This window comes from Telmatherina bonti (assembly GCF_933228915.1).
Source record: "Telmatherina bonti genome assembly, chromosome: 7".
NCBI classification, from domain to species: Eukaryota; Metazoa; Chordata; class Actinopteri; order Atheriniformes; family Telmatherinidae; genus Telmatherina; species Telmatherina bonti.
This window is the reverse complement of record NC_136625.1, coordinates 36,767,787-36,794,905: the sequence shown is the minus strand read 5'-3', so window position 1 is coordinate 36,794,905 and position 27,119 is coordinate 36,767,787. Positions and strand designations below refer to the sequence as shown.

The window sequence follows — 27,119 nt, the reverse complement described above, 5'->3', positions numbered from 1 at the left end:
TCATGCTGCTTACAGTTACAATACATTTGAAAGCTCAGGGTAAAACTTTAGAGTGTTTTCTTTATAAAGAGACCATGCTTTTGAATCTACTCCAAAGTGTTCAAGAACAGCATCTAATTTAATTTGGGTCTGTCTTTTTCAGGTGTATTTTGGGATTTTGGGGGGGTGACTGTGAAGCGGTTAACTCATAAAGACCCAATCCATGCAGTTTAAATAAGTTAAGGATATTTATCATTCATTACCATGTGACAAGTTTTTATAGTGTAATCTTCTGCTTTCTGGTGTCCGTTAAGAAGACATAAATTAGGTTTTGTTCCACAGGATTTTCAGCAAAGTTTGGACCATAAAGTGATGCCAAATGTCTCAGAAACTCTATGCACCATAGATCTCCAAATCTCCAAAAAGTTATCAAATTAAAAACATTCATATCCAGTAATGATTTCTAGATTACATGAAGAATTTAAGAGGAATATCAATGTTTTTCTTAAAAAGTCATCTTTGGCTTTTTTGTATTGATTCTGTTTGTTTTATTTTTGTTTCATACAGTTTTAACTCTGAATGGCTGCTACCTTGGCTAAAGAGATATCTGGTCTTAATGGGACTTCCTGGTTAAATAAAGGTAAAAAATAATAATAAATAAAATAATAATAGATGTCATTCTGGGGTCTTGCTTGCTGAACTCTTTCCTGCCCTCCACCCCCAACAGCTCCAGATAGATGGCTGTCTATCCTTGTTCAGGTTTTCAGATGGAGGTTTATCTTCCTGGTTCTGGTCCTGCTGAAAGTTTTATCTTCCTAGTTCTGGATCGGATGGAGTTTTCATCTCCACTTTCTCCTCATTCAGCTCAGGATGGATGCTTCGCTTGGTCATAATAATTGGGACTGGAATGGGTCATGAAGCAGCTCTCTTGGCTGCTATGCCATGACTTGGCCCAGAGGATGATGACTCATCATAAAACACACATTTAATGGGTAGTTTGCTTTAAATCCAGTAATGACATCTCTACACCCTGAAACTTTCAGTAAAACGCATTCAGAGATTGAACTGAACACCTACGGTACTCAGATGGCGATGAAGGTCCCTGCTCCTCCTCATCGTTCCTGCTGAACACCTGACCTGCTCCAGCAGCTGCTCTGTAGACCAGGATGTCCACCGGTGGAGGAGATGGACTGGGTGTCTGGACCTCCCACACCTCCTCATCCTCATCAAGCAGTGCGTCTGCTCCTGGTAGAGTGTTGTGATGATGAGGAGAAGCCCGTCCGCTGCCATTCTTCAGCCTGCTCTGATCTTCTCCCACCTCCTCCGTCAGGTGGGTGTGGGACGGGCTGGTGGTGAAGCTGCCTGCAGCCGTGATGTTGTGGGGCTTCAGGGGTACGGTGTACTTGTAGGTGATGTGTGGCAGTTTCCCATTTACGTTATAATACTACACACACAGAAAAACATGGTACTGTTCAGACACTTCCTTCTCAAATGATGTTTATAGTCAGACTGATGGACAGAAATGTCTTTATGTGTGTTTCTGGGTACCAAAACACGCAGAGCCTGGCATGTGGGCCCCTGGGCAATGATGTACTCCAGCCCACCAGATAAGACGCTGCTCGGACGTCGATATTTAAACACCGTTCCCGCCACGTGGAAGTTCTGAGGATTGTCAAAGACACCGTTTCCATTGATGAAGAAGTGTCCTTCATCATCTGACAGAGCTGGACAGGAGCAGAAACATCAGCTTAGCTGATGGAGACTTCATCCTCCACCACAGACACAATGTCTTCCCTCATTTATGATCTGCACACCCCGTCAGCTCACCTAGGATGTTCTCAGTCTGATGTCTCTCTATGATTTGGATATTGGAAGCTCCAAGTGGGATGTTGGTGATGAAGACATAACCTGAGGAAAAACACACATTCTCCCAATTAATGAATGAATAAATCAGTGAATTATTTCATTAAGAGAAGTTAATTCAGATGCTTTAATAGAAATAAATGAAAGAATAAGTGAATGATTTAATCAATTAATCAGGATGAATGACTTAATCTTGATTAATTGCTTTTTTAATCACATAGAAGGGAAGCATGTAAACGTTGCTGGACAGTCGGGGTTGAGAGGATGGGGCTTGGACACCACTGCTGTAAAAGCTGCATGACAGAAGACCGTCCTGACACTAACATGCAGTATTTTAAGTGTTTCCTTCCTCTCTCCATTCAGGAAGGAAACACAAACACTGCGTTGTGGCATTTTGTCTTGAACATTTAAAACTGTTGGATACGTTTTCTTCAGAGTATATTAAGCGATTTGACTTCATTTCCATGTTTGTCTTCAGGTTTTCAGGTCCACAGGAGAGGGACAAAGCATGAGGCTGTTTAGGGGTGCGTTCACATCAGGACAGTCCGCTAGACTCGGTCCGATTGGGGACTCGGCTGTAGGGGGGTGTATCCATGTGGACCGAGACCACGTTTACGCTGCACTTTGGTCAAACCAGCCAAACCAGGGGTAGGCAACCCTGGTATTCAAGTGCAACAGTCCTGCAAATTATAGAAGTTTCCCTGCTGGAACACACCTGGCACACATCAGACCTGATTAGCAGGCTTGTGCAGAACTTGAGCTTGATTTGAATCAGGTGTGTTGCAGCAGGGAAACTCCTAACATTTGTAGGACTGTGGCACTCGAGGGCCAAAGTTGTCTACCCCTGAGCCAAACCATTAGAATAATATCTCCCCATTCCCACCAGAGGAGGCGCTGCACTGGTATTTAGCAGAAGAGAGGACAAGAACGGCATGAAGAAGAAAACTCTGTTTCCTCCACCTGCCAGTTAAACATGGAGACCAAACTATGGCTGGTTTGGGTTTTTATTGTGTCTTATGCAAGTATCCTGCAGAAATCCAAACTGATTCAGATCAAAAAGACTGATGTGAACGTGGTCGATGGTAAAGACCAGTGCTGTTATGAAATGTCTGGATGATACATTTCCTGGATATTATAATGCTGCTAACAGGGAGGGTTTTTGCTTCTGGGTAAGGTGGGCGACTATTCAGGGTTCAACCTATTTGGGGTTACCATAAAATAATCACCAGTTCTCCAAACTAATACTGCTCATTTCCACGTCAAGTTAACGGGCGCTGACTATCATGACTATCATTGACTATCATGTCAACTTGCTGCTGAGAGTCATGTCTACAGGTTGTGTGTGTATCAGAAGAAAAGGTAGGGCGGAGACGGGAAGGGGATCGACTCACAACTGCAGAGGTGAGCAGATTAGTCTCACTGTGTGAGGGAAAGACTTATGATCCAAGGTCACACACACAACACAAACTGCTTCTTCCAAATAAATTATATTTCATTCATAAAATGAACACACTTATCATCATCTGTGCTCAGCAATAAATAACTAGGTAGATGTATGTGTGATGTTTAAAAGTAGTGTTGGAAATTGATGTTGTTTGGGTGTGTGTATGGGTGTGTATGCGTTTGAGTGTGAGAAGGGAGGGGCTGATGAATTTTCTTTGTTGTGTTTTTTTTTATGTCATGTAAAGCACTTTGTGTTGCATTTTATTGTAGAAAAAGTGCTTTATAAATAAAGTTTGATTTGATTAAATATATTGGGTTATGCGAAATTTAAAAAAAAAAAAAAAAAAAACAAGGAAGAAAAAGACGCATCAACGTGAATTTGTTCACACGATGTGATGTCAGACTACGGAGGTTAAGTCGAGTCATGGAGAAAAGACCAAAGAAACCATCAGTTCAGAGAGAGAAGGAAAGCAGAAGAGAGGAAGGTCTGCAGGTCTCTACAAGTGACGTTATTGTACATGTAATGAAACAGTAACCTGTACATTATTTATTATCCTCTTGCTAACTTGTTGCTACTTCGCCATAGAAGACGACTGGATTTGGTTTTTTACTTTGCTGCAGGAACTATTAAGATTTGAGGCATGAAGTCCTGCAGTTAATTTCACCAATAGACTAGTTTATGTTTGTTCACATGTTAGTCTGGGAATGTGGTAAACAATCGTACGTCCTGACTGTGGAGTTTTTAATGCTATATGTGAGTCTACGCTAACTTAAATAACTTATAAAACATTCATGACATGTCAGTATACACTGACATGACATTTAATAAGCTTTATGTGATGCTTTTTGAATAATTTGTAGAGTTATATGTTTAGTTATTAGGGTGTTAACAGCTGACAATAGTTTGGGGATTATTATGGTTATTTTAACTGGATAACTGATGAATGTTAAGTGCGATCTAACTTGCATATTGTATCTAAATGTAAATTCAGGTTCACTTCTGGAATTTGGGATGGGGTTGGATGGGTGTGGGGAGGTGCCGATGTGTGGTTCGCCCAGGGAGCAAAACCTGCCAGGACCGCCTCTGGCTGCTGAACCGACCAGACGGCAGATTATTTGCTGTAACGTCACTTTGACTTCAGTCGTAAGACTTGAGACTCGACTTGGACTTGCAAAAACAAGGCTAGGTGTGCATGTGTGTGTGTGTGTGTGTGTGTGTTACCTAACTGTGTGAGTGCCTTCCTGTAGGACCCTGTGATGTGCTGACATGACATCCCGTTTCCTCCACATACTCCACATCTGTCAACGGTCTGAGAGCTGAACAGCTTCCCGTCGCAGCCTACAGGCTGAAGCAGAGCACATGTTAAACTCGCCTCGTCGGGCAGAATCTCTGAAACCAAAATATTCTGGACACAAATTAGGACTTTATTATTGGTTACCTGACAGATTCCCTGGATACACACTCCTTGGTATTTGGTATCGCGACAGAAAGTACCGTCATGGGCGGTGACGAGCAGCTGTCGCTCGCCGCTGGCGGTTGTGCACTGCAGGTCACATGGCTTACTGGAGATGCTGATATAATCAGCTAAACAAGGAATTGCATGTTAATATAAATATGTAATATATAAATATATAAATATATAATATATAAATAAATACACAAAACTTTCATCTAGTGTGGTTATGATTTTTTTTCAAAAGCAGAAAGACGATGACTGTCAGATGTTCCAAATGATCATGCCTGCAGCATCAACCAGCACTGGGTTAGAACAACATAAATCATAGAAATAGAACTGTTGTAGACGACGATTAAAGCTATTAGTAGGTGGAACAAAACTCCTCACAGATACTGAGCTTGTGTTCATGGACAGCAGACCTTTGGAAGGTCGGATGATACTTCACACCAGAACAGTCGGGGAGACTTGGCAGAATGTCGAGAAATGTCCCATAATCCTTTGGTTTAGTTTGCTTTCACACTGACTTCACTGAGGCGGCCCAAACCACCTGAACAACGTTGTGGGGGCAACAATCCCCACAATGAACACTGACCAAGAGGGAAAAGAAAAAGAAAATGCAGCTTTTTTTGGCCAGAACTTCAGCCGGCACTTTTTAAAATAAGTCAATGACATGTCTCCGGTACCTTTAACTTATAGATCATTCATCCTGGTTCAGCTTCCCCACGACTACAGCAACAATAAAACTCATCTAGTCATTATCCATACTGTTTGGTCCAGTTAAGGGTTGCAGGGAAGCCGGAGTCCTTTCCAGCCACCGTCATACGAGAAGCTGGGTAAGGTCACCAGCCCATCACGGCACCCAAAACAAAACTTTCCCGCATAATAAATCAGGCCAGTCAGATCCCCTTAACAGCCAAACTCGCTCTGATTTAGCTGTGAAGGAGCTGAGTGAAGGAGGAAAGTTGTACTATCTGTGGAAGCGGAACAGGACTGGAGTCCATGCATCCTAAAACTGAAAACACTCATCATCCCGGCAGCAAAGCACAGCTGTAACGCCAAAACTCGCGTCACTTATCTGGTTTCTGGAGTTACTCATAATATCTGTCATCATGTAGACAACAGAATGTGAGAAATGAAATGAACATACCACCGACATGTCACCGAGGACAAACTTTATGCACTGTTACACGGTTCAATGGAAACATCCGCAAGTCGCAAATGTACTTTATTGAAATTTTACAAATATCACTTTTTATTTGTCAACAAACTATAAATGGAAGTGCAGCTATTATATCTTTATTATACTTAATTATTAGCTATATATGCATTCTAGTCATCATCCTAACTGCTTAGTCAGATGAAGGGTCGCGGGAGGCTGGAGCCTATCCCAGCAGTCTCTGGGCGAGAGGCAGGGTTCACCCTGGACAGCTCGCCACTCCATCGCAGGTATTAGCCTTATATACATCATTCTAACTACTTATTTAGCTTTGTTTTTCCTTTTCGTCATTATCAATCATTATTCATTCATTCATTTATTGATTATCACCATCCTAAGGACTCTCTGCGTGTTATTTAGAAAATGAAAAAGAATTTCTCTTAATTATTTCCTTACCTGTTGCCATTTATTTATTTTTTCCTTCTCTTTCTCTCTCCTGTATGAGAGTACAACATCCCACATCTCGCCACCCGTTTTGTTCATCTGTATATGCACAACTTATTACTATAAAAACAGACATGCAGGGAGTCCAGTGTCTGTCCCAGAAATGACCAGGTGAGAGGCAGCGTACATCCTGGACAAGCCCCCATTCTGCTGCAGGGCCATCACGCAGGATTCTAGATACCTCTGATTATCACTTATAATTTAGAAAATACTGTCAATTATCAGAAAAATACCCTGTAAAATTTAAAAAAACACACAGAAGCATTGCTGGAATGATTTGAGTGTGTGTGGATGTGATGCATAAGCAGATTTTAAACCAAGAAAAACAACCTTTAAATGTTTGGATCAGAAAATTCAACACATTTTAGTTTTAAACACTATTTACAGACATCAGATCCAGTTATGTTGATAGAAACAACAATGCAGAACATCTATAACACACCGGAACCGACACACACACACACACACACACACACACACACACACACACACACACACACCCGGTAACACATCCATTCATCCGGTTTCTATAGAAACTGCTGAGGACATCGCCATTACATGTTGGGACTGTAGAATTTAACAGTGTCCTTAATTTTCTTGAAGAGTGTGACACACACACACACACACACACACACACACACCATGCAAGACAACAGCAACACAAAACGGGTGAAAACTGAGCAGATGCCAGATGAGTCTGGTTTTATGTGAACGGTGGATATGAGTACGGCGGACTGAAGATGCACCTGGGTAAAGTGGGATCCACTGGTAGTATCTGTTTCCAAAGGCTTTGGAGTTGAAGTGGGAACACTGGTGCTGTTTGAAGCCAACACTGGGGGTTGGGCAGGGCTGGAATCAGATAAGAGATTACAGTAAACTCTTCACTGATTTCTTTCAGCTGATCAGTTAGAACTGGAGTGGTCTCGGCGTCGCACCTGGTTCAGACACAGCTGGAACTGTTTGGTGGCTCCAACGCAGTACGAGCTGTTTACATTCAGGGTGGTGGACAGCCTGGAACACACAGGACAGTTTGCAAACACGTTTACATCATGGAACATGGTTATTTCACTTCAAAACCCGACATAAATCCCAGCTGGATGCCTGCACAGCCAGCGGACACACACACACACACACCACCAGCGTTGTGTGTCTGACAGCAGCACTGGAGCACCACAAGGGACGACTCTGACCTGTTATCTGCACAAATACTCTGCAGCTGGGAGGAGTATCCAATCCAATCCACTCCACTTTATTTATAAAGCATATTTTAAAAACAGAATGTTGCCAAAGTGCTGCACAAAGGTGAATATCACAATATAAAATAACACGCAATATTAATGTCGTTAAAATAATAAAAACAGGTAAAACAATTAAAAATAAATAAATACCCAATAAAGTAACTAAAAGGAACAACACAACAAATAAAAGACACAGAGGACGACACAACTCACATAATGTTAAAAAGTGGGCCTTTAGACGAGACTTAAAGCCCTCCACCGTGGGGGCGGCTCGGACATGGAGGAGCAGACCATTCCAGAGTCTCGGACCGACTACGGAGAACACCCTCTTGTCTTAAGTCTCGTCTTAGGCACCACAAGCTGGGACTGGTCCTGAGACCTCAAGGTGCGAGCTGGGGGTAAATTTGGAGGCATTCTGTACTGTATTGAGGGGCCGGTCCATTGAAAGCTTTAAAAACAAACAATAAGATCTTAAAACCAATTCTAAAACGTCCAGGCAGCCGGTGGAGAGAAGCTAAAATTGGCGTGATGTGTTCACGTTCTCTGGTACCAGTTAGAAGCCATGCTGCAGAATTCTGGACTAACTGCAAGCGTGAAAGAGCGTGTTTGCCGGTACCTGCATAGAGACCACTGCAGTAGTCCAGTCGAGAGAAAATAAAAGCGTGCACAATGTGTTCCAGAACATGAAAAGATAAAAAAAAGGTTTCACTTTTGATAAAAGACGAAGGTGATAAAAACTGGATTTTAAAATAGCATTGACCTGTTTATCAACCAGTATAAGTGATGGACAAGAAGCCGCGTACAGAGAACTGGTCAGCCAGTTTGTGAGATGATGGAGAAACAAACACAAACAGAAGAGATGATTAGAGGAGTAAACAAAGCCCTGTTTACACCCTGGGAGAAGAAGTGGAGGTGGTGGAAGGTTACAAGTAGCTGGAAGTTCAGCTGGACAACACCCAGAAAACTGGCTTTCTGGAGCGGTTCAGGTCCTATTTAGAAGGTCGGAGTTATTTGGGATGAATATTTTATATCATATCTAACAGCACCAGCTGGGACAGGTAATGACCTACAAGCCTGATAGAACAGGAGAGTACACATGTACACAATGTTTCCTGGAGAGCAGTCACCGCTGAGGCCACTCACACATGAAAACATCTTTCTGTCTGGAAGAAGTTTGGCCTGTAAGGGCTACTGTACACTTGTTACTGGGGTTACACCCACGTCAGTAACTCTACTGGAATATGGCAGAAACAATGCTGCAGCGGTAAGGAGCCGCTGTCCAGTAAACTGTCAGATTATTTCCATATAAACACCAGGACTGTCAAACATCCTCCTTATCCTGACTGTCCTGATGAGATCATGCGTGAACCATGGAAGCAGATCATGAAGGAAAAGACATCTGTTTGTTACCGCTTGTGTTGCTTTATTTTCTCTCTGTTTTCATAGGAAAGTACAGCAGAGGAGGAGTTTCTCCCTCCAAACCAACACATTAAATCATCCTGGTGGGATTTCTTTGCTTCTAGAAAAGATTAGCAAGGTATCCCAGCAGTCTGAGGACCATGAAATACATCCAACATGCTTCATCGCCTGCAGGGTGACCGGCGGAGTCGCTGGCTTAAACAGTGGTAACGTTTACCAAGCCACTGTGTTCCCGTTCCTATTCTCACCCGTTACGAAGCTGGTTGAACTTCCAGCAACGTGGCCGAGCTGCTGCAGAAGTGACTCCGCATGAGGTTGCTATTCCAGAACATTTCCAATGTCCTGGACCTCCCTGGTGAGATGTTCCGGGCACGTCCCTCTGGGAGGAGACCCCGGGGAAGACCCAGGACACGCTGGAGGGATTATATCTCTCGGCTGGCCTGGGAACGCCTCGGGATCCCCCCCGCAGAATTGGCAAATGTGGCTGGAGAGAGGGAAGTCTGGGCTTCCCTGCTTAGGCTGCTGCCCCCGCGACCCGACCCCGGATAAGCGGCAGAAGATGGATGGATGGATGTAAGAATGGATGGGTGGATGGATGGATGGATGAATGTGAGGATGGATGGATGGATGAATGTGAGGATGGATGTATGTATGGATGGATGGATGTAAGGATGGATGGATGGATGTAAGGATGGATGGATGGATAAATGTGAGGATGGATGAATGTATGGATGTATGTATGTATGGATGGATGGATGGATGAATGTGAGGATGTATGTATGTATGGATGTAAGGATGGATGGGTGGATGGATGTAAGGATGGATGGATGGATGGATGGATGGATGGATGGATGAATGTGAGGATGGATGGATGGATGAATGTGAGGATGGATGAATGTATGGATGTATGTATGGATGGATGGATGGATGAATGTGAGGATGGATGAATGTATGGATGGATGGATGTAAGGATGGATGGGTGGATGGATGTAAGGATGGATGGATGGATGAATGTGAGGATGGATGAATGTATGGATGTATGTATGGATGGATGGATGGATGAATGTGAGGATGGATGAATGTATGGATGGATGGGTGGATGGATGTAAGGATGGATGGATGGATGGATGGATGGATGAATGTGAGGATGGATGGATGGATGAATGTGAGGATGGATGAATGTATGGATGTATGTATGGATGGATGGATGGATGAATGTGAGGATGGATGAATGTATGGATGGATGGATGTAAGGATGGATGGGTGGATGGATGTAAGGATGGATGGATGGATGAATGTGAGGATGGATGGATGGATGAATGTGAGGATGGATGAATGTATGGATGTATGTATGTATGTATGGATGGATGAATGTGAGGATGGATGTATGTATGGATGGATGGATGTAAGGATGGATGGGTGGATGGATGGATGGATGAATGTGAGGATGGATGTATGTATGGATGGATGGATGTAAGGATGGATGGGTGGATGGATGTAAGGATGGATGGATGGATGGATGGATGGATGAATGTGAGGATGGATGGATGGATGGATGGATGGATGTATGTATGGATGGATGGATGGATGAATGTGAGGATGGATGAATGTATGGATGTATGTATGGAGGGATGGATGTAAGGATGGATGGGTGGATGGATGGATGGATGAATGTGAGGATGGATGAATGTATGTATGTATGTATGGAGGGATGGATGTAAGGATGGATGGGTGGATGGATGGATGGATGAATGTGAGGATGGATGTATGTATGGATGGATGGATGTAAGGATGGATGTAAGGATGGATGGATGGATGGATGGATGGATGGATGGATGAATGTGAGGATGGATGAATGTATGGATGTATGTATGGATGGATGGATGTAAGGATGGATGGGTGGATGGATGTAAGGATGGATGGATGGATGGATGGGTGGGGAACACTTATTTATTTTTACTTAACCATTCTTTAACCAGGAAAGTCCTGTTGAGATCCGCAGATCTCTTTTCCAAGGGAGTCCTGGCCAAGAGGCAAAATCACAACACACCCAAAACAATTAAAACAGTATAAAAGGTTAAAGACTTCATTTCCAGGTCCGTCAGAAAGAATCAAACTGGGATAAAGTTATAAGATGTTGATGTAAACAGTCCATCATGGAATTTATCTGATGAGAAATAAATCTAGAAATCAACCGTGTTCCGTCCAGTTTATTGACCATGTACAGTTGTTGCAAGCGAGATGTCTGGAGAGCTCTGGTCCTGCTCAGGGTGTTACAGCCATCTTTAGGCAGACACAAAACCTCTGCCTGGCAGCACTACTCAAAACAACTTCCAGCTTGAAGACAACAACAGTCAAAGCTGAAACAGGCCTTGAATAGAACATTCAGTTTTATACATGAACCTACTAAAGCAAGCTTACTGAACTACTCTAACTATGCAGAATATATATGTAGTACTACATAAATAACTTTCGCAAAGGAGTAACATAATAAAACTATGCTATGTATATAACTTTCACCGCAGTTTGTAGGTGCCCGGTGCTGAAAAACCATTTTCTCTGTCCTAACTGGCCTTCTGTCACACAAACCCAAGATGCCTGCACACACACCTGTGTTAGTTGGCTCTGAGAAGTCACATTTAGTTGGATTTTAAAGTGTTTTAGTCAGTTTTATGTACATTTTGGCCCAATATCAGGATACTTTATTTCTGAACCTTTTTCTGTGGCTAAATCTGGCACTAGAAAGGAGAAGGCCTCCACTGCTAGTTTCCACCAGTAACTTGGATCCCAGCTTAAAGCTGGGGTAGGTAAAGTTGGGGAGCTAGCAGGATGGGAAAGTGGTGCCCTGTCTTGGCTCCTCCTCCTGTATTGGCTTCTCCCCCTGTCGTGGCTCCTCCCCTTGCATTGGCTCCTCCCCCTCTGGTTTTGCTCCTTGAGTGATTCGAGGCTTTTTTATTCGCAGCAACGATTTTCTCTTTCTCGGCTGTTTAGCAGGAGGAGGCATGAAAGTCATGAAAAGAAATGTTGGTAATGTGCAGGATTTTTTTTATTCTTTGGACAACAGAAGGGTTTAGTTGGATGAGACCTCTTGGCTACTTTGTTGTTATATTAATATTAGTTATGTTGGCATTAAAGATGGTAAAAAAAAAAACAAACATGAAGACCTATAAGAACAACATTTATAAAATATTTGACGCTGAATAATCCTGCTTATTTCTCTGATTAAAAATTGTATCAACAAGATGTAGAATGGCGACGTTAGAGATGGAGAGTGTTGGGGAGGATGTGGAAAACTATCCCCTGGAGACCACTGCAGTAGTCCAGTCGAGAGAAAATAAAAGCGTGCACAATGTGTTCCAGAACATGAAAAGATAAAAAAAAGGTTTCACTTTTGATAAAAGACGAAGGTGATAAAAACTTGATTTTAAAATAGCATTGACCTGTTTATCAACCAGTATAAGTGATGGACAAGAAGCCGCGTACAGAGAACTGGTCAGCCAGTTTGTGAGATGATGGAGAAACAAACACAAACAGAAGAGATGATTAGAGGAGTAAACAAAGCCCTGTTTACACCCTGGGAGAAGAAGTGGAGGTGGTGGAAGGTTACAAGTAGCTGGAAGTTCAGCTGGACAACACCCAGAAAACTGGCTTTCTGGAGCGGTTCAGGTCCTATTTAGAAGGTCGGAGTTATTTGGGATGAATATTTTATATCATATCTAACAGCACCAGCTGGGACAGGTAATGACCTACAAGCCTGATAGAACAGGAGAGTACACATGTACACAATGTTTCCTGGAGAGCAGTCACCGCTGAGGCCACTCACACATGAAAACATCTTTCTGTCTGGAAGAAGTTTGGCCTGTAAGGGCTACTGTACACTTGTTACTGGGGTTACACCCACGTCAGTAACTCTACTGGAATATGGCAGAAACAATGCTGCAGCGGTAAGGAGCCGCTGTCCAGTAAACTGTCAGATTATTTCCATATAAACACCAGGACTGTCAAACATCCTCCTTATCCTGACTGTCCTGATGAGATCATGCGTGAACCATGGAAGCAGATCATGAAGGAAAAGACATCTGTTTGTTACCGCTTGTGTTGCTTTGTTTTCTCTCTGTTTTCATAGGAAAGTACAGCAGAGGAGGAGTTTCTCCCTCCAAACCAACACATTAAATCATCCTGGTGGGATTTCTTTGCTTCTAGAAAAGATTAGCAAGGTATCCCAGCAGTCTGAGGACCATGAAATACATCCAACATGCTTCATCGCCTGCAGGGTGACCGGCGGAGTCGCTGGCTTAAACAGTGGTAACGTTTACCAAGCCACTGTGTTCCCGTTCCTATTCTCACCCGTTACGAAGCTGGTTGAACTTCCAGCAACGTGGCCGAGCTGCTGCAGAAGTGACTCCGCATGAGGTTGCTATTCCAGAACATTTCCAATGTCCTGGACCTCCCTGGTGAGATGTTCCGGGCACGTCCCTCTGGGAGGAGACCCCGGGGAAGACCCAGGACACGCTGGAGGGATTATATCTCTCGGCTGGCCTGGGAACGCCTCGGGATCCCCCCCGCAGAATTGGCAAATGTGGCTGGAGAGAGGGAAGTCTGGGCTTCCCTGCTTAGGCTGCTGCCCCCGCGACCCGACCCCGGATAAGCGGCAGAAGATGGATGGATGGATGTAAGAATGGATGGGTGGATGGATGGATGGATGGATGAATGTGAGGATGGATGGATGGATGAATGTGAGGATGGATGAATGTATGGATGTATGTATGGATGGATGGATGGATGAATGTGAGGATGGATGTATGTATGGATGGATGGATGTAAGGATGGATGGATGGATGTAAGGATGGATGGATGGATAAATGTGAGGATGGATGAATGTATGGATGTAAGGATGGATGGGTGGATGGATGTAAGGATGGATGGATGGATGGATGAATGTGAGGATGGATGGATGGATGAATGTGAGGATGGATGAATGTATGGATGTATGGATGGATGGATGGATGGATGAATGTGAGGATGGATGAATGTATGGATGGATGGATGTAAGGATGGATGGGTGGATGGATGTAAGGATGGATGGATGGATGAATGTGAGGATGGATGAATGTATGGATGTATGTATGGATGGATGGATGGATGAATGTGAGGATGGATGAATGTATGGATGGATGGATGTAAGGATGGATGGGTGGATGGATGTAAGGATGGATGGATGGATGGATGGATGGATGAATGTGAGGATGGATGGATGGATGAATGTGAGGATGGATGAATGTATGGATGTATGTATGTATGGATGGATGGATGAATGTGAGGATGGATGAATGTATGGATGGATGGATGTAAGGATGGATGGGTGGATGGATGTAAGGATGGATGGATGGATGAATGTGAGGATGGATGGATGGATGAATGTGAGGATGGATGAATGTATGGATGTATGTATGTATGTATGGATGGATGAATGAATGTGAGGATGGATGTATGTATGGATGGATGGATGTAAGGATGGATGGGTGGATGGATGTAAGGATGGATGGATGGATGGATGGATGGATGAATGTGAGGATGGATGGATGGATGGATGTATGGATGTATGTATGGATGGATGGATGGATGAATGTGAGGATGGATGAATGTATGGATGGATGAATGTATGGATGTATGTATGGAGGGATGGATGTAAGGATGGATGGGTGGATGGATGGATGGATGAATGTGAGGATGGATGGATGGATGGATGGATGGATGTATGTATGGATGGATGGATGGATGAATGTGAGGATGGATGAATGTATGGATGTATGTATGGAGGGATGGATGTAAGGATGGATGGGTGGATGGATGGATGGATGAATGTGAGGATGGATGAATGTATGTATGTATGTATGGAGGGATGGATGTAAGGATGGATGGGTGGATGGATGGATGGATGAATGTGAGGATGGATGTATGTATGGATGGATGGATGTAAGGATGGATGTAAGGATGGATGGATGGATGGATGGATGGATGGATGGATGAATGTGAGGATGGATGAATGTATGGATGTATGTATGGATGGATGGATGTAAGGATGGATGGGTGGATGGATGTAAGGATGGATGGATGGATGGATGGGTGGGGAACACTTATTTATTTTTACTTAACCATTCTTTAACCAGGAAAGTCCTGTTGAGATCCGCAGATCTCTTTTCCAAGGGAGTCCTGGCCAAGAGGCAAAATCACAACACACCCAAAACAATTAAAACAGTATAAAAGGTTAAAGACTTCATTTCCAGGTCCGTCAGAAAGAATCAAACTGGGATAAAGTTATAAGATGTTGATGTAAACAGTCCATCATGGAATTTATCTGATGAGAAATAAATCTAGAAATCAACCGTGTTCCGTCCAGTTTATTGACCATGTACAGTTGTTGCAAGCGAGATGTCTGGAGAGCTCTGGTCCTGCTCAGGGTGTTACAGCCATCTTTAGGCAGACACAAAACCTCTGCCTGGCAGCACTACTCAAAACAACTTCCAGCTTGAAGACAACAACAGTCAAAGCTGAAACAGGCCTTGAATAGAACATTCAGTTTTATACATGAACCTACTAAAGCAAGCTTACTGAACTACTCTAACTATGCAGAATATATATGTAGTACTACATAAATAACTTTCGCAAAGGAGTAACATAATAAAACTATGCTATGTATATAACTTTCACCGCAGTTTGTAGGTGCCCGGTGCTGAAAAACCATTTTCTCTGTCCTAACTGGCCTTCTGTCACACAAACCCAAGATGCCTGCACACACACCTGTGTTAGTTGGCTCTGAGAAGTCACATTTAGTTGGATTTTAAAGTGTTTTAGTCAGTTTTATGTACATTTTGGCCCAATATCAGGATACTTTATTTCTGAACCTTTTTCTGTGGCTAAATCTGGCACTAGAAAGGAGAAGGCCTCCACTGCTAGTTTCCACCAGTAACTTGGATCCCAGCTTAAAGCTGGGGTAGGTAAAGTTGGGGAGCTAGCAGGATGGGAAAGTGGTGCCCTGTCTTGGCTCCTCCTCCTGTATTGGCTTCTCCCCCTGTCGTGGCTCCTCCCCTTGCATTGGCTCCTCCCCCTCTGGTTTTGCTCCTTGAGTGATTCGAGGCTTTTTTATTCGCAGCAACGATTTTCTCTTTCTCGGCTGTTTAGCAGGAGGAGGCATGAAAGTCATGAAAAGAAATGTTGGTAATGTGCAGGATTTTTTTTATTCTTTGGACAACAGAAGGGTTTAGTTGGATGAGACCTCTTGGCTACTTTGTTGTTATATTAATATTAGTTATGTTGGCATTAAAGATGGTAAAAAAAAAAAAAAACATGAAGACCTATAAGAACAACATTTATAAAATATTTGACGCTGAATAATCCTGCTTATTTCTCTGATTAAAAATTGTATCAACAAGATGTAGAATGGCGACGTTAGAGATGGAGAGTGTTGGGGAGGATGTGGAAAACTATCCCCTGGAGTTAATGCATCTGTCTCTCATTAGCATTAACCCCCCATCCGAAACACACACTCACACACACTTCCTCTGACTAAGATGTGTTTGTTCAGTCCATCCTCACCCAGTGAAGCAGAGACAACAGCGGGAGGTGAGAAGGAGGTCATTGGACACGAGTTTTAATTCCTCATTAATTCTGAATAAAAGTTAAATAATCCACTTTAAACAGATGAAAACAACCATGTTCCTAATTCTGAAATAAAAATCACAATTTGGAATTAAACTTGATTCTAAGCTGACTATGTAGGAATCGTTTTACAATAGAATAGAATAGAATGAACTACACACTCACTCCAAAAGCCTTTAACTGAATGCTTCCACGATGAGCTCTGGGGTTATTGGGGAGGTCAAACTCCAGTCCTAGAGGGCTGGTATCCGTCAGGTTTCTGTTTTTCCCACCACCAACACAGCTGATTCAAGTCAAATGGATCCAGCAGCTTCTATTTAACCTATTTATTCATTTTGATCAGGTGTGTTGGAGCATGGAGACAACAAAACCTGCAGGATACCGCCCCCCCTTGAGGAGTTTGACACCTGTGGCTTAAAGGGTTTAGGGCAGGAGAGTCAAACTAAAAAAAAACAGAGGAGCAACATTTAATATTAATGTAATATTACTCATATTACATTTAAATGTGACCTGTCTGCGGACTGCGGCGTGAGCAGCTTGTGCTCCTGAAGTAACCTGCGTGCTCAGCGTAACATTAATGACGTCAAACAGGACGATGTTTACAAAAACCAATGCAGAGGTAACCAGTACTGTTATTTACTGGCTTCTGTTAATGACAGTGTGACAGCAGTCCGCCAGTTTGTGACCCAGTTCTGGTAAAAAAAAAAGATTAATTTTGGTATGACGTCCCAATTTAGAGCAACTTCAGCGACATCAGTCCAGAAGAGAGTGTGAATGCAGCGTCGGATCCAGGTGTGGTGGGATCAGGATGCGAGTGGTTTTACAAATCTTAAGTTCTTCCAAAACTTTAGGATGTCAAGAATACATTTTACACATCTGTCAACACATCACCTCAAGACTATGGAGGTGTATCATGTGGTTCAGGAGAACCACCACCCTGAGGAAGTGAGGAGGAGCAAGGCTGTGGGCTCAGGTTACTGCACCTCGCCTAGCCTGTTTGGCTTCAGATCCGCTGTTTGCTCTGTAGTCATGTCTTCATGCCTGACTGCATCATCTGCCTCTAGTAGCTCCAGAATGATGTCAGAGTCACATTGAATGCAACCTGGCTCTTCAGACGGAGGTCACATGGCCAAAGATCAGATACGTATCAGATTTAGGACCACATATCCAAGCTGCCAGGGTCGCATTCGAAAATATCAGATCTGTGTCGTTCAGACTGTTAAGAAAAGATCAGTTACAGGTCGCATCGGGCGAAAAACATCGGATTTAAGTCACTTCCGCCTGTAGTGTGAACATAGCCTAGAGGTTAGTGGGAAAAAAAAATCACATGTTGAGCCACTTTCAGCTCAGGTTCTCATTTGGAAAGGCTTGTTGTTTGTCTGGACTCTCAAGCTCACAAACTTTCATCACTTCACAAACACTCCCTCATTGAAGGGCTTATTTTATCTCTGCTGCGGTAGCTTGAAGTTGCTATGACTACCGTCAACAGCGGAGACGATCCTGTCCTGATTGATGCACCAAACCACCACCAGAGCTTTCTGGGGTTTGTCATTTTGGCAGTACATGTGCTGTATAACACCAGCGGGCCAACTCTAGCAGTCATTTAGTATTGCCTCGTGGGCCAAACGTAATTCCACTACAGGCCAAACTGGTGTCAAAACCAGAGTTCGACCCCTGTGGTGTAGAGTATTCCAGTACCGTAGTGGATCTCCGGCCAACAATAAAAGAGATGATTTAGTGATTTAATGTGTGGCGATGTAGGCCATCTTCACGCTGAGTTCATGTACGACAAACACAGCTCTGCTCCTTTTTAAACTCATTATCAGCCAATCAGAAGGAGAGCTAGGAAGAAAGAAGTCCAGCTGCACCGTAGACCAGAAAGCAAAGACAATACCGACAAACGTAGGATAAGGTACGTTGCTTCGGTTGCTGGGATGGAGGGGAGGTTAGAGAAGTCTTGAAATAGTTAGCAAAGCTGGATCAATACAAGATAAATATAACGTTCCATCACAAACTACCTCCTGTACACGTTATATGTTGGGCTTAAACTGATACTTTTGTTTCCTTGACACCACAGTTTGGTCCAACTCGCACTCGCCTGCCAGGTCGGACCCACCCTCGCCATGTGCCAGAACAGTGAGACGGACTGCCTGAACCTGACAGCAGGTTACTGGGTGGTCGGCTAAATATCCTGCTTTGTAATGTGGATGTGTTGACCTGCGGCGTGATGAGCTCAGTCCACTGATGCACAATTATCTTTGCTTGTTTTGGGAATATTCCCTCGTGTATAAGTGGGATGGAACGTGATTTCAATGTTGGGGATGTGCTACCAATTAAACAGCAGTTCTACCAAATGTCCCCCAAAAAACGGACTTTTGTTGGAGCATCAAGTCGCCTACATTTTGCAGAGTAAGATAATGCATCTGTCCTGATCCAGTTGGGCCTCTCCATCTTTTTTAGTGCCACAGCCGGATAACCTCCATGATTTTGCACTGATTTCAGGAAGATAAACACGCTGACTAAGCCTCATTCCTTTCCATAACCATGAGTTGATGACTGCATTGACCGATTGGATTCTGCTAAATCTGTCAGCAAATGTGACTTTGTCCAATTCCATGGAGGAAACAGCTTACCTTGTTACATATTCAGGACTATTTTCATATAAATACATGCCATTTGGGCTGAAAAACACACCGGCAACATTCCAAAGGGTTTGGAAGGCCGTGCTGTTTATTTAGATGGCCTGGTGGTCTACAGTGCCCCTTTGGGAGGTGCAACTTACCATCAATCTGTCACAGACCTTGGACAGGTTGTGGGGGAGGTGAAGGAACTCCTGTTCAGGCTAAGATGGAAGTAATTGCCGGTTTTCTTCAGTCCTCCACAAAAAAGAACTTTGGTTTTTAGGTGATTTGGGATGCTATTAACCCTTTAGAGGGCACTCAGTCAAATACGTTGAAATTAGAAATTTCAACCTTACAGTGTCCTTCTGATACGTAACAAGACCTCCATTCTGTTGTAACATTAAAAAAAATAGTTTCATGTTGAAAATAACAGAAAATGAAGGGATCAAAAATAGTCACTTGCCCCATAAAGGGTTGAGGGTTCTGCCATAATTTCTCAACTGTCATATACCCGTTACCGGCGAGCCTTGGATAATGTGAAGTCTTTGTTGTGTTCATTTCCTGAGTTTATAGCTTCAAGTGGTGAAAGGGCTTTTGAACTTCAGGTGGATGTCATCATCCAGGTTCAGGCCGGTGCAGTTCTCCTGCTTCTTCTTAAAGAAAATTAATAATTACCAACAAAATTATTCTGTTGCAGAGAAGGAAGTTTTGGCTTCGATCTGGGCCCTCCAACATGAAGTGTATGTGGGTACTTCAACTCCTTCGGTTGTTTTCAGACCATAACTCTCCGACTTTTCTCAGATGCCTGAAGGGTTCAACCAGAGCCGGGGTGTCCAAACTTCAGTCCTCCAGGGCTGGTATCCGGCAGGTTTCTGTTGTTTCCCTCTACCAACACAACTGATTCAAAGCAAATGGATCCAGCAGCTTCTCATCAACCTATTTATGAATGTCGGCCAGATGTGTTGGAGCATGAAGACAACTAAAACCTGTAAGATGCCGGCCCTCAAGGACTGGAGTTTGACACATGTGAATCAGAGGGTGATGGGCTTTGTTTCTGCAACATTATGAACTGGACGTATGGATTATTAAAGGAGCATAAAACTTGATGTCCCATGCTCCTTTGCCCTCAAATGAAGTCATTTAAAATGGTTTTGGTGTATCCTTGTGCTTTTTGCTTTTCAGGTACTGGTTTTGCTGGGTTCTGATTGGGGGGAATTGGTTGGCACCCTGATAGCATTAAAGCTGAATGATTCGTAAAATGACATGTTTGTTTAGACCATAGACTGTATAAAAGATGGACGGAGCTCCATGATGTAACTTGTAGTTTTCTGAAAAACTGAAGTGAAGCTCGATTGGCAGTTCCATCCGTCGCAATTTTGGCAGCGTCATAGGTTGCTGTCTGTCATGGAAAATACATGAATGGGAAAACACATAGAGCTGAGAGGGGGGGTTGTGAATGTGGGGGTGGATGATTGACACCCAGTTTCCCAAAGTTATGAGCTATCCAAGCTAAAGGTGAGCTAATCAGCTAATGGAGAAAGGCGGGCTAAAGCTAAATCATGCTGTTAGCCGGCTTAAAACTTGGGTTGTGCGACACTCTGCCATCTTAGCTGGATATTGGGTATCTCTAAATCCAAATGACATGCTCCCAATTATGCCAAATTACGAAATTAAATTACTTCGAAATGGATGAATTAAAATAAAAATCACTCCCCCCCACAGTTGTCATGAAGGTAAAACTGACCTATTAAACTGAAAATGTTTTTTGTACCAGGTTGCAAACATGTTTATTTCTGCTGTAAACATGTTTGTTTCTGTTGTGAAGTTGGTCTTTTTAACATGGGAGTCTATGGGGATTTGCTCTGTTTTGCAGCCCCTAGTGGATGAAGGGGGAACTGCAGTTTTATGCACTTCCGCTTCGGCTTCACTTTTAACTGCCAGAGGTTGCCGCTTGGTTTAGACTCAGTAACTGTTCAGTCTCTAAACATGCTGAATGGGGATGAAGAAAGGTTGAGGCTCGTTCAAGTTTCCAAAGTTAATGTCTCAGTTGTAATAAACACCAACTCCACTGCTTCTAGAGGGACTGGACCACATTAGTACTGATGACAAGCTGCAGTTTTTGATTTGTGAACGCTTTTGTTATATTCATGAAAGAGCAAATTAAGCTAGTTTAGTTTACTTTATATTTTTGTTGGCATGAAGACCACTCAGAAAACAGATCCTGCCTTTTCTACCAGACAGAATGGAAACTGTTGGACTGAGGATGCAGATGGGTCTTCTTTTTAGTAGGTCTGCAGCATTCACACTGCATTAAACTGCACCACTTTCTACAGAAATCTGTTCTCTCCGCGGGGCTCCAGTTACTGGTCATTTTTTAAGAAAAACAGTCAAATTGAAACGTAACATTAAAAAAAGATTTGTTTGTCATGACTCTTTACCTCTGGATGAGACAGTGTCTTTCCTGACTCCTCACGCCTCCTCCACAGCTTCTGGAACAGGAAGACCAACTGGACCACTCCCCCCACCACTGAAACACCTCCTCCTGGAAAAAGAGAGAACTCTGTTCGTCGTTAACAGGCTTCATTTTGAGGTCGTTAGGAGGCGATAATGACGCATGTACTGCTTTCTGTTTACATCTGCATCCACATGCATGTAGAATTTCCCTTGAAGATTAATGGCTTGTTTTATATTTCCATTTTAAGTTATTTTTAACATAGAATTATAGACATAAATATAAATATGATAACATAATAAAAAAATTTCTGGTTGCATCTGATAATGGTAGTTATGTTGGATCTTATTCAGCACCATTGACTTCAAAACTTTTTTTTTCTTAGCCATCTAGTAAATAATAATTGTTTTAGTTATACAATTGTATCATTAATCAGAGAATTCACAATGCAGATGACTTAGGCCTTTGAATAGGTAGAATAAGTGAGTAAGTCTTCAGCCCAGCAGCATCCTGAGGCTGAGAAACCAACACTATAAAACTTTATCATCCGGGATGCTGCGTGACGTTGCAGCAGAGCTTCGCTTCAGGATAGAAAACACACGCTGTTTTAAGCACACATTGTCACTGATTCAGCAAAGAAACGCGAGAAGATTAAATGAGAGAAAGAGACAAAACAAGAGTCATTGTAAGATCGTCTTCTGCTGGCTGCAGAGAGCTAACAGGTCAGGTAGGATGCATGAATAACCGCCAGCTGCAGCCTGGAGAATGGAGCAGGGCTGGATATTGGGCGGGGTTGGACGTCCAATGGGCGTGGTTGGGTGGTAAATGGGCGGATTTGATGTTAAAAGGGCGGGGTTAGGGCTAGGGTTAGAGTTAGGGTTAATCCAATCATAAAACAGTTGGACGATCAATGGGCAGGGTTGGACATCGAGTGGGTGCAGTTTGAAGTCGAATGGGCGGGTTTTTTGTTAAATGGGCGTGGTTAGGGTTAGAGTTAGGGTTAGGGTTAATCCAATCATAAAACAGTTGGACGTCCAACCCCGCCCAATATCCAGCCCCGCCTCATTCTCCCGGCTGCAGCCAAGACCCTCTTAGATGGATACCGATTTAGTCGTTGATGGGGGGCGTGTGACGGGAAAATGGTTCTGTAGTTTGTTTAACGTTGGGAATAATAGTATTCAGAAATGCAGAAGGAAGGAGGAATAGATCAGGAGGAAGAGCAGTCTATCAACTGGAAAGTTAGAGCACTGATTCCAGGCTTTCCCTGACTATGTGCTGAAGTGTCCTATTGGAAAGACACTGAACCCCAAGTTGCCCCCCCGATGTGCCTACCGGGGTATATGTGTACGTCGCTTTGGATAAAAGCGGCTAAAATAATCATTTAAACAGAAACAATCAGTTATTTTCCCAGATAAATACATGATGGAGCCAAAATCATTTTACAGTAAGATTAGAAAGCACCTCCAGTAGAACAACATGAGGGATGTGTTCAGGAATGAAAAACGTCACCGGCTTTAAGTTAAAGTCGGATCAGACTGACGGAGGTCTGGAAAGCTCTGATGAGCTCAACCTGTTCTTTAATATGATCTGTTGGTTTTCCCATCACCCTGCAGCTCAGTCACTGACCTGATCACAGCCTCATCTGCGCCAACATCAGAGCATACTGAAGCCCCCTCCACCTCCACAAGCCCCCTGAACTCCCCGTCCACTGCCAACACATGGGACACAGCTGGATAGAAACACACCTCCCTAACCTGACGGGTGGAGTCTGGTTCCATGCAGCCGCAGATGTGGAGGAGCAGATACAGATGTGGAGGAGCAGATACAGATGTGGAGGAGCAGACACAGATGTGGAGGAGCAGATACAGATGTGGAGGAAGCAGATACAGATGTGGAGGAGCAGATACAGATGTGGAGGAGCAGATACAGATGTGGAGGAGCAGATACAGATGTGGAGGAAGCAGATACAGATGTGGAGGAGCAGATACAGATGTGGAGGAAGCAGATACAGATGTGGAGGTGGAGGAGCAGATACAGATGTGGAGGAGCAGATACAGATGTGGAGGAAGCAGATACAGATGTGGAGGAGCAGATACAGATGTGGAGGAGCAGATACAGATGTGGAGGAGCAGATACAGATGTGGAGGAAGCAGATACAGATGTGGAGGAAGCAGATACAGATGTGGAGGAAGCAGATACAGATGTGGAGGAGCAGATACAGATGTGGAGGAGCAGATACAGATGTGGAGGAGCAGATACAGATGTGGAGGAAGCAGATACAGATGTGGAGGAGCAGATACAGATGTGGAGGAGCAGATACAGATGTGGAGGAAGCAGATACAGATGTGGAGGAGCAGATACAGATGTGGAGGAGCAGATACAGATGTGGAGGAAGCAGATACAGATGTGGAGGAAGCAGATACAGATGTGGAGGAGCAGATACAGATGTGGAGGAGCAGATACAGATGTGGAGGAAGCAGATACAGATGTGGAGGAGCAGATACAGATGTGGAGGAGCAGATACAGATGTGGAGGAGCAGATACAGATGTGGAGGAAGCAGATACAGATGTGGAGGAGCAGATACAGATGTGGAGGGAGCAGATACAGATGTGGAGGAAGCAGATACAGATGTGGAGGGAGCAGATACAGATGTGGAGGAAGCAGATACAGATGTGGAGGAGCAGATACAGATGTGGAGGAAGCAGATACAGATGTGGAGGAGCAGATACAGATGTGGAGGAAGCAGATACAGATGTGGAGGAGCAGATACAGATGTGGAGGAAGCAGATACAGATGTGGAGGAGCAGATACAGATGTGGAGGGAGCAGATACAGATGTGGAGGAGCAGATACAGATGTGGAGGAGCAGATACAGATGTGGAGGAAGCAGATACAGATGTGGAGGAGCAGATACAGATGTGGAGGAAGCAGATACAGATGTGGAGGAGCAGATACAGATGTGGAGGAAGCAGATACAGATGTGGAGGAGCAGATACAGATGTGGAGGAGCAGATACAGATGTGGAGGAGCAGATACAGATGTGGAGGGAGCAGATACAGATGTGGAGGAGCAGATACAGATGTGGAGGGAGCAGATACAGATGTGGAGGGAGCAGATACAGATGTGGAGGGAGCAGATACAGATGTGGAGGAGCAGATACAGATGTGGAGGAGCAGATACAGATGTGGAGGAAGCAGATACAGATGTGGAGGTGGAGGAGCAGATACAGATGTGGAGGAGCAGATACAGATGTGGAGGAGCAGATACAGATGTGGAGGAGCAGATACAGATGTGGAGGAAGCAGATACAGATGTGGAGGAGCAGATACAGATGTGGAGGAGCAGATACAGATGTGGAGGAGCAGATACAGATGTGGAGGAAGCAGATACAGATGTGGAGGAGCAGATACAGATGTGGAGGGAGCAGATACAGATGTGGAGGAGCAGATACAGATGTGGAGGAGCAGATACAGATGTGGAGGGAGCAGATACAGATGTGGAGGAGCAGATACAGATGTGGAGGTGGAGGAGCAGATACAGATGTGGAGGAGCAGATACAGATGTGGAGGTGGAGGAGCAGATACAGATGTGGAGGAGCAGATACAGATGTGGAGGAGCAGATACAGATGTGGAGGAAGCAGATACAGATGTGGAGGAGCAGATACAGATGTGGAGGAGCAGATACAGATGTGGAGGAGCAGATACAGATGTGGAGGAAGCAGATACAGATGTGGAGGAGCAGATACAGATGTGGAGGAGCAGATACAGATGTGGAGGAGCAGATACAGATGTGGAGGAGCATATACAGATGTGGAGGAGCAGATACAGATGTGGAGGAGCAGATACAGATGTGGATGTAGGACGTTGTTCCTACATGACCTCACTGAAAGATGAGTTAAGTTAACGTTGAGTTTCCTGCGTGGATGTTTCCTCAGTGGGACGGAATCTGGATGAAATGAAGATTTTATTCTGTCCAGCAACGTTTCAACCACATGTTCCCGTTTAACGGTTAAATATCTGATCAGTGGATCAAACTTCCACATGGACCCAGGCTGCAGTTTTCTCCCATCATGCTTCTCTCTACCCAGCAGCACCAGCAGTGTTTTCTCTTTCTGTCGCCTCATGCTGATACTGATCACGGCGTTTTGTTGCGGCTCTGAGTAAAGATACTGGGAGGTGATTGGTCCAACTCAAAGCAGCTGATGTGGAGGTGAAAACTCAGAGTTTCTCAGCTCAGAGTCTGTTGACCAGAGTTTCTGAGGAGACTCAGAGTTTGCTGAACCTCCTTTCTGGAACAGACTTCACCCAAAATGCGCCGTGGAATTTATCTTCCAGTAATACAGAGATGTTTTTCCATCTTATCTCATTTCTTCTATCTTTACGCTTCCCTGTTTGTCAGATTCTAATTAAATAATTTAGTATTTTATTTTATAAACAGATTTTAAAGACCAAAGTCTGATGTAACAACGGATAACTATGAGGAGAAGGATGTGAAACTATCCCACTCTACACACTTTGTCTTCCCTACAAACATAAACTTAGATTTGTCTCAGAGTTCCAGGTCAGGAACAGCAGGAGGAGCTGAGTGGAGGAACCGAACCGAACCGAAATATCACTTACTTACACCGCATAGTTCATTACATGAACTATTGTTGTTGGTGCGGTGTAAACAACAACAACAACAACATGGTGGATCCTAAACTCTCCAGGATGTTCCCAGAGGGAAGCTGGGACATTCCCAGTGGGCTCTTCCCACACACCGAAGGGAAGACGGCAGGAAACAAAGTCCAGGACCAGAACTGGAACCAGACCACGTGCAGCTCGGACTAAAGTGGGTTGTTTACCTTGCGGGTTCTGCGGCTGGTCTGCGGGAGAGCCGGGAGGTGAATGAGGAGGAAGGAGCAGACAAGGAGAGCTAAGCCTCCGTTACCGAACAGTTCATTCATGTCACACACAGAGACCACTTCCTTACCTCCGCCCCAGTCCCCACCCGTGGAGCTACGCCCCCTGCCTCCACCAGAACCCCGCCGCGTGCACACTGGATCTGCGTGGAATCTGCCTTCATTATAGGATACTTTATTTCTAACTGTACGTTTTTTATGATGTTTTTCTGTTGATTTTTATCATTAATTTAACCTATATATATATATATATATATATATATATATATATATATATATATATATATATATATATATATATATATATATATATATATATATATATATATATATAATTGTTTTGCAACTCAGATTCACATTTTTCAATAGGCTGTTCTTTCTGAATGACAAATCCCCTGTCACTAGTTTTCTATTGGCTGTAGTTCTCC

General features: G+C 43.7%; 1 protein-coding gene across 1 annotated transcript in view; it reads right to left on the bottom strand.

Annotated features, from left to right (window-relative positions):
• Positions 1 to 26,736, bottom strand: part of LOC306758574 (ADAMTS-like protein 2) — a gene marked incomplete at both ends in the record, with an annotated part of 40,268 nt that extends 13,532 nt beyond the window's left edge. Inside the window, 9 exons of the mRNA XM_079243901.1 lie at positions 1,062 to 1,423; positions 1,528 to 1,703; positions 1,807 to 1,887; positions 4,508 to 4,631; positions 4,725 to 4,870; positions 7,149 to 7,251; positions 7,338 to 7,413; positions 21,778 to 21,881; positions 26,635 to 26,736. Coding sequence (XP_079100027.1) covers positions 1,062 to 1,423; positions 1,528 to 1,703; positions 1,807 to 1,887; positions 4,508 to 4,631; positions 4,725 to 4,870; positions 7,149 to 7,251; positions 7,338 to 7,413; positions 21,778 to 21,881; positions 26,635 to 26,736 — 1,274 coding nt within the window. The remainder of the gene's footprint in view (positions 1 to 1,061; positions 1,424 to 1,527; positions 1,704 to 1,806; positions 1,888 to 4,507; positions 4,632 to 4,724; positions 4,871 to 7,148; positions 7,252 to 7,337; positions 7,414 to 21,777; positions 21,882 to 26,634) is intronic.
• Between the last annotated feature and the right edge of the window lie 383 nt (positions 26,737 to 27,119).